This window comes from Trachymyrmex cornetzi, unplaced genomic scaffold (assembly GCF_001594075.2).
Source record: "Trachymyrmex cornetzi isolate Tcor2-1 unplaced genomic scaffold, Tcor1.1 scaffold99, whole genome shotgun sequence".
NCBI lineage: Eukaryota > Metazoa > Arthropoda > Insecta > Hymenoptera > Formicidae > Trachymyrmex > Trachymyrmex cornetzi.
Genome location: NW_017300343.1, coordinates 2,797,204 through 2,809,241, shown reverse-complemented (window position 1 = coordinate 2,809,241; position 12,038 = coordinate 2,797,204). Strand labels below are relative to the sequence as shown.

The window sequence follows — 12,038 nt, the reverse complement described above, 5'->3', positions numbered from 1 at the left end:
AGACACGAGCGGTAATCTGACAATGTGGCACCTGCGGCAAAAAGAGGATTTCTAACCTGACTTCGTGCTGACTCAGGCTGAAGAAGTGACATTATGTCTTAGAATACGGATAATTGGCATAGTGAACTGATAAGAAACGCGCGTGTATTATATGTAATTATGTCTGCATGCGGTATACGAAGATGAATCTACTATCGGTCGTTTTTGGAGTCCTCTGCTTCCTGGACGTGTTTAAGTCCTCCTACGCGTGGGACAACGATGAGTTAGAGGTGTTTGACGTGGTCGAGGAGGTCAACCAAAATTTCTACGATGTGCTGGGCGTTACGCAGGTACTTTCATGCACATATATTCGAATGTACATTCGCGGTGTGATGTAATTGCGCGAATGCACGCGCGGAGCAGTAAGCCTAATTAAGATTGACGTAAATTATTTTTCTCTTCAGTCTGCAAATGCCTCGGAGATCAAGAAGGCCTTCAGGCGCCTGTCGTTGCAACTACATCCAGACAAAAACCCAGCGGAAGATGCAGAGCTGCAGTTCAGGAAGGTACTTTAGAAACTCAAAGATGTGTGATATATTGAAGTTCTTGAATTAACATCTTTGACTTTTCCTTTTCAGTTAGTCTCTGTTTATGACATTTTGAAAGATCTTGGAAAGCGGCAAAAATATGATAATGTACTTGTTAATGGACTGCCCAACTGGCGATCTGCGGTGTATTATTATCGCCGCGTCAGAAAAATGGGATTATTGGAGATGAGTCTTATTTTGTTCACAGTTATTACGATAGGGCAATATCTCGTAGCTTGGGCGTCATATTTTGAAAAACGGTACACTTGTGTGAGTAACGTATCCTTACAACCAAGAGACCATGCTTCTTTTTTTTATGTAATTAATACCAAAATTAATACTTATATATTATGATTACAGGAACAAGTTTTAGGTAGTAAACTTCAAAAGTTACAAAAAAAGAATAGAAAGAGCAAAATAGATGTTCCAGATTTAGCTGACATTTTAGAAAAGATTCCTATTCCAACAATGTGGAACACTCTTCCATTTCAATTACCAAAGTGGATAATAGGTTCCGTGATAGCTATACCTTCTACTATTCGCCTCGTTTTTCAACTCTTGAAAGAAAGGAAAGAGAAGAAAAAACAAGAGGAAGAAGAGGCACTGTAAGTTTACAATTATTTCTCGTTATAGCTTATATCCCTCATAAAAACCTAAACCTAAAAATTTGTTTCAGAGCACAAGAGAATGAACAGCCTGAACCAGAAGTAACGTCGCGTAGTGTTAGGAAACGTAGGTCTGGTTTTACACCGCAAGAAAGAAGCGGTAATAATTCTAAGGAACCTGTAAAGAAAGAGGACTGCGATTACACGAATCATATTTATGAGAAGCCAATGGTAGCTAGTGGCTTGTGGACTGATAATGATATATTAGAATTGATAAAATGCGTGAAGAAATATCCTGGTGGAACTCCAGAACGGTGGGAGAAAATCGCGAGCGTTATGAATCGTACCGTCGCGGAAGTTACGCACATGGCTAAGAAGGTTATTATTCTGTTACAATTAACTTTATTTCACTGTTACAATCAATTTTACTTCTTAATAAATCGACTAGAAGTTGAGTCGCGTATACTTTACGTTAGGTGAAAGAGGAAGGTTTGAAGCCTGCTGAATCAGTGGAAGAAGTTTCTGCGGAAGAAAAACCGAAGAAGATTAAGACTCGTAGTGAAAATACAATCAGCACTGCTGAGTGGAGTCAAGAACAGCAAAGGGCATTAGAAGCGGCTCTGACAAAATACCCCAAAGGTATATCTGTAGATAGGTGGGAAAAAATTGCAAATTGTGTCGAGGGGAAGACAAAGGTACGATTATTTATATTATACTTCTCCTTATGGAATATATATAGAAATTTTTAAACCCTTATTTATCGTTATAATTATATTGCTGTTTTAAAATTATATTGCTTATTTACAGGAAGAATGCCAAGTACGCTATAAACAATTGGTGGAATTAGTGAAAAAGAAGCAGCAATCTCAATAGTTCAATTTGTATAGAATTCTGTTTTCTCAAAAATGTACTTTGTACCGTCAAGCCAAGAAATAGTATTACTAAACAATACCATAAGTGTGAAAGTGAAAAAGTGATATTTCCTGATTATAAAAAATATCAGTTCGTCTGGAAAATCATAAATTTCCTACAAATTCTTTTATACAAATGGTGCGTCGACTGTGTTACATGTAATATGAATATGCGTCCTTAAAAAAACTCGGTTATTATAAAAAAAAGTCAGAAATGAATTTAAGAAAAGAAAGAATAAATTAAATAGGGAAATCCTTCCTATGTCATCTTATATTAAATGTTATCGAGAATGTATTTATTTAATAAATTTAATAATTAATTAAGAGGGGAAAGACTGAAAGCGTATAATCTTAAAACAATGCCCTCTTCTCTCAGAAGACTTGATTACTCAATGTATCATATACCTATCAAAGTAATCTCTGGTGATAAACGTTGAAAAATATCGAAGATCTAATATGATGTGAATGAGTGATTATATATTTACAATGTTTACAAATATGTACACTACAGAGACCTGTAAATAATCCTTTTTTTATAACTGCATTCTTGTACATAATTCCACGATTACGTTACATTTCTCCAATTTCAGAATGACATAATAAAACAATTCAATATCTTCATATCATAAACTGCCTTATTCCTTATTTCCTAATAACAAAAAGTTTTTTTTACATGTATCGAAAATGTAATATATTACACGTGCAAAACAATGTTCATGTTCCACAAAGTCTTGTCAAAGTCACTATAGGTACAAGCTGTTGCTGCATAAAAATGATAAAAACACTGAGCGTTAAGATCGCTTATTCTATATTTCTACAACTTTCAGAAAAGTGAAACGTCAAGTCAAATTACTGTACCGAAATAATATTTACACAGATTATAAGTGTGTTCTTTAATTACGTCGCCTGCGAACTCGCGATATTCTCCACGCGTTCGGCTCTTCGTACTTATTGTAGAGTGGTTCCAGTCTTTGATTCTTCTTAAACTTGCTGAGTTTGGTCGGATCGCTGAACTTGAAGAATGCGGGTGCAAATTCCACCAGCCATTTCGGATCGATCGTCGTCACCTCTCTCATGTACTCCTTCGTAGTCTGTACCAATTCGTGATAGATTACCCATTCCGGCTGGCGATTGAACAATGCGCTACTTGGATGAATGTACACCACTTGGCTGTCGACTAGCGTCCTGTAGCCCTCCTGTGGATCTTTTTTCGCAGCGTTTCTGAAGAATCCCGAGCACACCGCTTTCTGTATCCGCACTGTATTTTTGCCGGCTGACACTACGTCCAATTTATGCCTGTCCATTATACCCAGCAATTGCTTACGCACATCCTGGGCACGCTTCAATGTTCTTATCTGCACAAAGTTCTCGTAGCACCAGGCATTACTCAATTTATTGTTTTTCCAGGAATTATAGACTGCCAATAGAGTCAGGTGATCGCCTTCGGGTTGATTGAACTTGGCTTTCTTCTGATCGGCCAAAGCCTGCTTGTCCTTCGGTCGATAGAAAACATTTTGAACGGACAGCATACTGACGATAGTTAGAATCTCGTCGGAGCACTGAAGATGCACGCTCATGATTAACATCTTGGACAGATTCGGTTCCAGCGGAAATTCTGCCATTCGCCGACCCAGCCGTGTAAGTAGACCCTCGTTATCGAGAGCGCTCAAACTATGTAACGACTCCAATGCCATGATTAGTGATTCCACTGGCGGCGCATCCATGAAATCAAAATGCAGAAGATCGTTGATGCCCATAGTCTTCAGTTGCAGCACAGTGGTGGCCAGATTCGTACGTTGTATCTCCGGGACCGGTGTGGGTAGCATCTCGTCTCTATAAGCTCGCTCGGTGTAAAGCCGATAACACTTTCCAGGTCCGGTTCTGCCAGCTCTTCCGCTTCTCTGTTTTGCTGCTGCCTGACTAATCGGCGTCACTATAAGACTGTCCATGCCGGTCTTGGAATTGTAAACTTTTTGTTTGACAAAGCCTGGATCGACGACATAATATATTCCATCAATCGTTAGACTGGTCTCAGCGATATTCGTGGCGATGACGACCTTGCGTGAGCCGGGCGGAGCCGGCTCAAATATTCTGGTCTGCATCTCTGAGGGCAAGGCTGAATAGACTGGGAGAATGATTAGCTCCGGTACGTCTGGGCCTAGTGACTTCATGCGCTCGTAAAGGATCTCACAGGCAGTGTCAATCTCCTCTTGACCAGTGAGAAAGAGCAGGATATCGCCTGGCGGCTCACGTAGATGAATCTGCATGACAGTGATAAGTGCAGCGTCCAGATAGTCAGTCTCTGGCTCCTTCGTATACATTACCTCGACCTCGAATGTGCGTCCGGGTATAGTGAAGATTGGTGCCTCGAAGAAGTATTGTGAGAACTTGACCGCATCCAGAGTAGCACTGGTGACGATCAGTTTGAGATCAGGTCTGCGGCCTACCGCCTGCTTTAGCAGACCGAACAACACGTCTGTATGTATCGTTCGCTCGTGCGCCTCGTCCAGCATAATCACTGAATATGTTTTCAGATCAAGGTCCATCAGGCACTCACGCAACAACATACCATCCGTCATGTACTTGATACTAGTTTCTGGCCCGGTGCAATCCTCGAAACGGATGGTGTAACCCACTTCTTGGCCTAGACAGCAACCAAACTCCTCCGCCACTCTTTTAGCCACACTCATCGTTGCAACACGACGTGGTTGCGTACAGCCAATCTTGCCGCGCGCAGTGAAACCGGACTCGGCTAGATACTGCGTGATCTGCGTCGTCTTGCCCGAGCCGGTCTCTCCAATTACAATTAGAATCTGATTGTCCGTCACGGCTTTCACCAGATCATCGCGCAGCTTATAGATTGGCAAGCTCTGACGTTGCTCCAACAGTGTCAGATTAGTCTTCTTGCCAAACGATGACTTTTTACCGCCTATCACATGCTTCTTCCACTCAGGTAGATCTTGCGTTTGTAAGCCAATGCCACGCATGTTCGCCGCGAGGGTGCGACTCTCCGCTTCAGGTAACGGATCTATCCAATTCTTATTCAGGCCGGTGGGCACAGAATCCATCTCCTGCTCGCGCTGCAGCATCTTTTGTTCCCTTCGCTCCTTTGCCAGAGCGCTCTGCATCATCGCCGCCTGCGCCAGCGAGCCATCCGGATTTTTCACTATCCGCACGGGACTGAGATCACCCAGTGCTCTACCGTGACAATGCAGAAACGGCGGTTCCTCTTCGACAAGCTCGATCTCCACGTCCTCTTCTTCGTCGTCCTCTCGTGGCAAAATTCCAGTCTCCGTGTCGAATTCCGGCAACTCGCTCCTGTCAATGCACGATGCAGCCAGCATCTGCTTGATCTCCCACTTCTCCGGCGACGACAAACGTTGCACGCGCTTTCTAGAGTACGTCTCGTCCTCGTCGTAGTTACCTTGAAGCTCTAGCAAAGAGGTAGGCCTATCCGGATTACGTAAATGCTTTTCGTCTTCGTCGGCCTTCGCGATTGGCACCACGGGATTTAAATCCCTCCCGGTTTCCTGATCGACGTCCTTCATGCTAAGAGATACCTTCTGTCCACCGACGCTGAGAACTTTCACTAGAACTTTCTGTCCTCTGGAGACGACGTCGCTCGCGTTTGCCACTCGACCCTCCCGCCTCAATTGAGAGATATGAACCAGGCCCTCCCAACGGCGTCGCAAACCCTCCAGCTGAACGAAACAGCCGAAAGGCACGATATTCGCGACCTTACCCGCGTAAATCTTACCTACCTCCGGCTCCGCGGAGAGCGTTTCCTCGGCGGAACGGGATCTGGATCTGTCGGCGTCACGTCTCCTCGAGTGTCTCGCGTCTTTACGATCGCGGGAAGACGATCTCTTGCGTTCTCGGGATCCGGATCGTCTCCTGCGTGCTCTGTCACGTGACCTATAACGTGTCCGCGATCTGGAACGCGTCCTGGATCTGCGCCGCCTCTCTTTTCGATTCGACGATCTGGATCTGTGACGCCTTCTGTCCCTTGACCTGCTTCTGCTCTTCCTTTCCCGCTTGCTCTTTTTCTCGCCGTTGTCAATCTTACCGTTACTTTTCTCGATATTCGCAGACTGTTTCTTGTTAGACGGCGCGAACGCTTCTAGGGAGGCCATAACGTCGTTGACGATATCTTCATCATTGGTCTCGGAACGTGGATTGTCATTCGGTAACGCCAGCGCTGGAAATTTGATCGCCAATTCGTCCTGCTTATTCTTAGACGGCTTCTCGGTGGACGATTTCACGGGTTTCATATGCTGTATTATTCTTAGGAGATTCGCTATGAAGGAGTCCGAGAACTCGGCTCCATTCTCGATCAATACCTTTTTGAATGCTGGGAACGTCTTGTTATTCTCAGCCAGATGTATAATGAATTCAGCCAAGTCCTTGTCGTTCAATCCCAAATGATTCTCCAATTCCGTGCAGATTTTTGACACCAGAGATAGGTGTTCCAACTGGTTAACTTCCTCCATTTTATCCGCACAAGATATTTTACGATACACTTCTTAATTTCTTTACTTAAACCTGGATATTTGATTCTTGCGACACTATTATTAACATTGATAAGAGCTTCTCGATCAAACGCTTGTTTTCCACTTATAACTCCGTATTACAACTATTACAAACTATGATGCAAGTAGATTATTTGCATCATGGTCACAAGCTAGAAATTGCGAGAAATTGCTAGAAATAACGCAAATACAAGTGATCGGATTATTCATCAGAGAATTACAACGGCGTCTAAACCTAACCTTTCCATCGCTCGCGCCATCTATACGTTCATTTCCTTGGAACCTTGACGTACCGCCATTTCGTTGGTAACGTAAAGTTCGCAATGCAGCGGCATGAAACTGAAAGTATTTTACCGGTAAAACAGTTCCTGTGTTATTAAACGTGGAAAAAGTGAGGTTATATTTGAATTGTTTACTTCATAGAGGAAGATTGTTAATATACTCCTTTTTGGTTTACTCAAAGATTTGGATGCTGCGAACTAGTATTCGATAGTTTACCTGTAATAAAGGGTTGATAAAATTTAGTTTGAGATGCAGGCTGTCAACGAGGAGATAGATGAAGCCACGGAACTTTCTTCGAATGACGGCGACCGAATTGAAACCATACGAACGGAATTGAGGGAAGCTGCCTTAATAAAAAGGAAGGAAAATCGTGTGTCCGCCTGGAACAAGAGTCGTACTAATTTGGGAGAATGTCCTGGGATCGAATTGTTTTCCATCGAGTACATCAACAAGAAAGTAAAGCTTCTCAAGAGAAAAAAAATATCCCTCGCGGATTACAGATATTTGCCCAATGCTCTTATTCAGGTATTCTTACTGAAGTAATCTTTATCAAATATCAGAATTATATTTTAATCTCATAAAATATAGAGTATCTTATAAAAATATAATCAATATCTAGTGACTATAATGAGCAAAAGACAGATTGTTCTAAGAATTACAATTCAATTTATTATTATATTCTGTACAAAAAGCACAAACCTTTTGACTTACTTTATCAGTACCCAAAATATAGATTTAAACAATTCATGAACCTTCTATTAGAGTCTTGTAAAAATTACCAATTATTTATATAAAATATATAATATATAAAATAATATAATATGTAATCTTTTATATTTGTTTCAGTCGGAGGAGAACATAAATGCTTTTTTAAAAGTAGACCAAAGCTTATCGGGCCTTGTACGTGACCTATCTGGCAATGATCCAATTTTTCAATTATATGCAGCTAATTGCTGTTGTAATATTGCTTTGGGAAATACGAAAGCATGTACAGCATTGGGAAAAGCAGTTATTCCATATTTGGTTGTCAAATTAGAAAGTTTAAATTATGCATTGCTGGTAAGTTTCTTCAATATTAAGTAAAAGAAATAAAATAATAAAAGACAATGAAAGTGAACTTGAGGTACATGAATTCATATTTTATTAGGATGTTTGCATTTGGACAATCGGTAATTTAGTTGCAGGAAGCAATAAGGCTTTCTCTATCTTGCATGCTCAGCATTGCCTGAAATATGTAATTTTACTGTTGCACAATTGTGACGACTCAGTTCTTCCTTCTGTAATATATGCGCTCTTACATTACATACATGTGGGATTTCACAAGATATCGTAAGTATTATTCACTTTTACACATTGTAATATAAAGATGTAAAATTTACAAGAGAAAATTTAATATATTTTTCTGATATATTTACAGAGAAAGTGAAATGTTAGAGCTGATTGAAATTACCATAAAACGGAATCTCTTGTACAAAAATCCTAATTATATTTGGTTATTAGCTTTATTATCCTCTTCATCAATATGTACTGAATCTTTGTATACTATTTTGCCACAAGTCGTTGACTATCTTTACATAACATTTTCCAATTCAGATGGAATCGTTCAAGCCAGTGAGGTTTGCTTTTTCTTCTTTATATAACAAAATATGAAATTTTCTAATATTAAGAATCATATTTTTAACTCTTTCTATTTTAGATTACAGCATCTATACGTATTCTAGCTAACACATTGCATAATTCCTGTGAAGATAGAATAGATATTCTTTTGAAGAATCCGAAATATTCAAACGAAGACTTGTATATTTTATTGAATAAATTGTTATCGCATCCTTATATGCACATTAGAAGAGAAACTATGTGGTTAATAGGTACTGATCTTTTTTCAATATTTTTAAAACAGATATGGAATAAGAATGAAATATAATTATATTCTAATTGTTGTAGGAAATTTGTACAATCATAAATCATCCAGTGTTGGTAAAAATATAAGAGATCTTATACCTTTTTTATTAGCATTGAATCAGGCTTTTTCCTCAGTTGAAAATTCTGTATGAATGTAAATACACGTTAAAATGACATCTTATTTCAAAGAAAGGTACATTATGTTTGTAAAAATAACTTATAAAATACGTGATGCAAATATAAAAATATATTTATATCCCTTTGATTGTATGTACAATTCTAAATATTAATTTCATTTATCATTGGACGGAGTATATATATACCGAGTTTTTTTATATATTTTAAATATAACACATTTTATCTATATACATATGCTGCTAGTATCTTGTAATTAATATTCCCTTTTTACAGGTACGAATTTTCTTAATGGATATCGATTTCTTCCGATATCTTCTATACACGGCACTTTAACAATATTGAAATATATTTGTCCCATGAAATTCGCCGTTGGATGGTTAGCAGCCTTTAAACATTGATAAAGAGCTTGGTCGCAAGTACAATGTGATCTGTAAAATATTAAATTTAAGACTGATTGTCTTATAGAAAGAACTTTGAGACAATCAACAGAGATAATTTGTAAGGTAAAGATAATTTTAAATTTTAACATGAAAATTTTGTAATTAATAATAATATGATATAAATAATTTAAAGACACACTAAAATTTTTTTATCAAAATAGATTAATTTATTTTTTTTACCAATTTCTGATAAGATCTTACTTAGTGAATATTGAATAATTAGTGAGATTGTATCGGGTCTGTTGGGCTCGTACTTTTATTGGACAGAGATCATGATTACGACAACATCTGAAAAACAAAGATTTGTCTTACTTCCCTGATATTTGTAAAAATAGGTAAATTATGGTCTAAATTTCAACCTGTCAATATGAGGTAAATCGCCCAAGTCATGATAATTTTCGGCTATGTCGCCCGTGCCGCACCATTTTGTGCCTGGAATATGTACATATTTAGTCTTTGTTAACAAATTTTACAATTTTGCGGGTGCGTGAAATTATAATGAACAATTAACCTGGCAGAATGCCGGAAAACAGAGTTATGGAACTCGCGGCTATGCGAGTCCCTCTACTCAATGCGTTTGTAGGCAAAGTGGATGTGGCCTCCACCTGTAATTTGTCCAACAATTGACATTGTTGCATGAGTCTCGTTATCTCCTGGAAGGACACCACTTGTGGATGTAAAGTCACAGATAAATTTCGCAAAACTTCTGTAGCCTCGGACGGCTCACTGCAAGAGTCAATGATGCATGTCAAACATTACATATAAAAAGGATTGATATGAAAGAAATGATTATGTACAGGGTGTCCTGAAATTCACGAATCAAAATACTACAGTAAGAAAGTTTTAGAAAAATTAAATAAAAATGTTATCCGTAAATTTTTATTTTGAGCAATAATTTGTGAAATAATAAGGCTTATTTAAAGATCAATTACGAACTTTTTTTAGACGGACTGTGTTTAAACACCAAAATCCCCACTTACTAATACTACTGCACACGTGACCGATTCATGGACAAATAACCGTTTAAACATAATCTATAATTGACTGTATTTTGAGCTTTTCTACCTCAAAAACTACTGCTTCAAATAAAAATGTACATATAACTTTTTTACTTAATTTTTCAAAAATTTTCTCGCTATGGTATTTTAATTCGCGAATTTCGGAACACCCTGTATATGTACAGCGAAAACCGGTTTCAATTTCTAGTCTAATTATATAATAGTTTTTGTGTGCACACACAAACACAACACACACAACACAACATTATTGTAACGATGACCGCACTTACTATACTTCGATTATATTACAATCATGTAGTTCATTTCTCGGTCCGAGATCGACCACCGCCACTGTCTGTTCGTGATAATAAACGGCTCGTATCTCATCTTTCATGAGTGCAACGACGCTTGGTGTGAGGCCGCTCAACCCCTTGAATGTGTTTCTGAAGAAGAACGTTGGCTGCTGAGCGGTCAAGCTGCATATCGACACGACGAGGAAAGCCGTTAAGCACACCGAATACATTTTTTCCTTCAAACTATCGATCTTCCTTCCGTTTTATTATGCTATTAGTCAAGTATAACGCGGGCAAACAGAGATACAACATAAAATTTCGTTTACAAACTATATCAAAACTAACAAATACAAAATATATTCGCATCTAGAGAGTGATTGCACACCGCAAGTGATTTATGACATCAATCAACAATTGATAGAAGTCAATTTATTGTGGATCTCCACATATCTTCGTTCTATTTATTACATTATTTGAAAATAATGTGGTGTGCCACGTGTGTATAAATGAACTCGTGCGATCCACGTTTGTAATTGCCGCATAACACGCGGTTTTATAGTTTCTTAAGTTCTTCATATCACATGTTTTAAAATTGTTTTTACGATGCATAAAGTTTTTTATTCGAAGTCCTCGTACAAATACGAACATTATCTAGCCATCTGCTAGAAACGTATAGCGATCTTTTGAAGAACATTCTAAAATAAAAAGAAATACACTCACACATAATGAATCGATCCCTTCGAAACGTTTGCTTCAAATGAAGCCGAACTTACCCCGTCGCGTTACTTGAAATATTATTTGGCACATCATATATGTATTTTTATGGAAGAAAAACTGTAAATTTTGCGGTGATACTTTTAACTCCACACAAAAATTGTCCGTTAAAAAATGGAATTGACACCCTTAACTTGACCGATACCGTTCGCCAGAATCGATCGACTGGACGGATTTCCCGCGCGCGAACGGTGTGTCCATAATTATAAGGCACTACCTATTAGTTGAACAAACCGAACTAGTAGCCGATCGAACGACTGAATGTGTTAGCGCTAGTATGACATCCGTGTACAACTCCCTCCCACGATCTCGAGGTATTACCTGGTGGTAGCAGTGACAGACACTTAGTGGGGAGACCTACATTCTCAGGACTAGGGCGAAGAAAGTGGGACGAAACGGCGGAATACGGGTAGTAACTGCAAGTTTACAAAATCCTACAAACTTGGAAAAAAAGAAGCAAACTGCATTTTATCGGATTTCCCAACGATCGTAAACAAACGACTCATCAAAAGACATTTATAAGAACAATATATTTTGCATAAAAATTTAAAAAAATGACATGAATAAGACACAATAGTGTCTTTGAAAAAGCGACAGCGT

At 38.7% G+C, this 12,038-nt stretch overlaps 4 protein-coding genes across 4 annotated transcripts; 2 read left to right on the top strand and 2 right to left on the bottom strand.

Moving 5' to 3' along the window:
* The first annotated feature begins 167 nt into the window (after window positions 1–167).
* On the top strand, window positions 168–2,591 carry LOC108770090 (dnaJ homolog subfamily C member 1). The gene is made up of 7 exons (XM_018521392.1): window positions 168–329; window positions 444–545; window positions 618–836; window positions 927–1,171; window positions 1,243–1,549; window positions 1,648–1,866; window positions 1,979–2,591. The coding sequence occupies exons 1-7, from the start codon at window positions 168–170 to the stop codon at window positions 2,042–2,044; spliced, it is 1,320 nt and encodes a 439-aa protein (XP_018376894.1). The 3' UTR covers window positions 2,045–2,591.
* Window positions 2,592–2,666: 75 nt separating this feature from the next.
* Window positions 2,667–6,829, bottom strand: pea (ATP-dependent RNA helicase pea). Its single transcript, XM_018521732.1, has one exon. The coding sequence runs from the start codon at window positions 6,570–6,572 to the stop codon at window positions 2,976–2,978; it is 3,597 nt and encodes a 1,198-aa protein (XP_018377234.1). The 5' UTR covers window positions 6,573–6,829; the 3' UTR covers window positions 2,667–2,975.
* A 165-nt stretch (window positions 6,830–6,994) lies between these two features.
* On the top strand, window positions 6,995–9,280 carry LOC108770221 (uncharacterized). The gene is made up of 7 exons (XM_018521694.1): window positions 6,995–7,418; window positions 7,740–7,952; window positions 8,041–8,222; window positions 8,311–8,509; window positions 8,590–8,761; window positions 8,838–8,988; window positions 9,207–9,280. Exons 1-6 carry the CDS (start codon window positions 7,143–7,145, stop codon window positions 8,945–8,947), a joined length of 1,152 nt encoding a protein of 383 aa, XP_018377196.1. The 5' UTR covers window positions 6,995–7,142; the 3' UTR covers window positions 8,948–8,988; window positions 9,207–9,280.
* Window positions 9,106–12,011, bottom strand: LOC108770223 (uncharacterized). The gene is made up of 7 exons (XM_018521696.1): window positions 11,438–12,011; window positions 11,016–11,359; window positions 10,662–10,935; window positions 9,885–10,099; window positions 9,733–9,805; window positions 9,575–9,661; window positions 9,106–9,361 (listed from the first exon to the last, which is right to left on the bottom strand). Exons 3-7 carry the CDS (start codon window positions 10,892–10,894, stop codon window positions 9,187–9,189), a joined length of 783 nt encoding a protein of 260 aa, XP_018377198.1. The 5' UTR covers window positions 10,895–10,935; window positions 11,016–11,359; window positions 11,438–12,011; the 3' UTR covers window positions 9,106–9,186.
* Window positions 12,012–12,038: the final 27 nt, after the last annotated feature.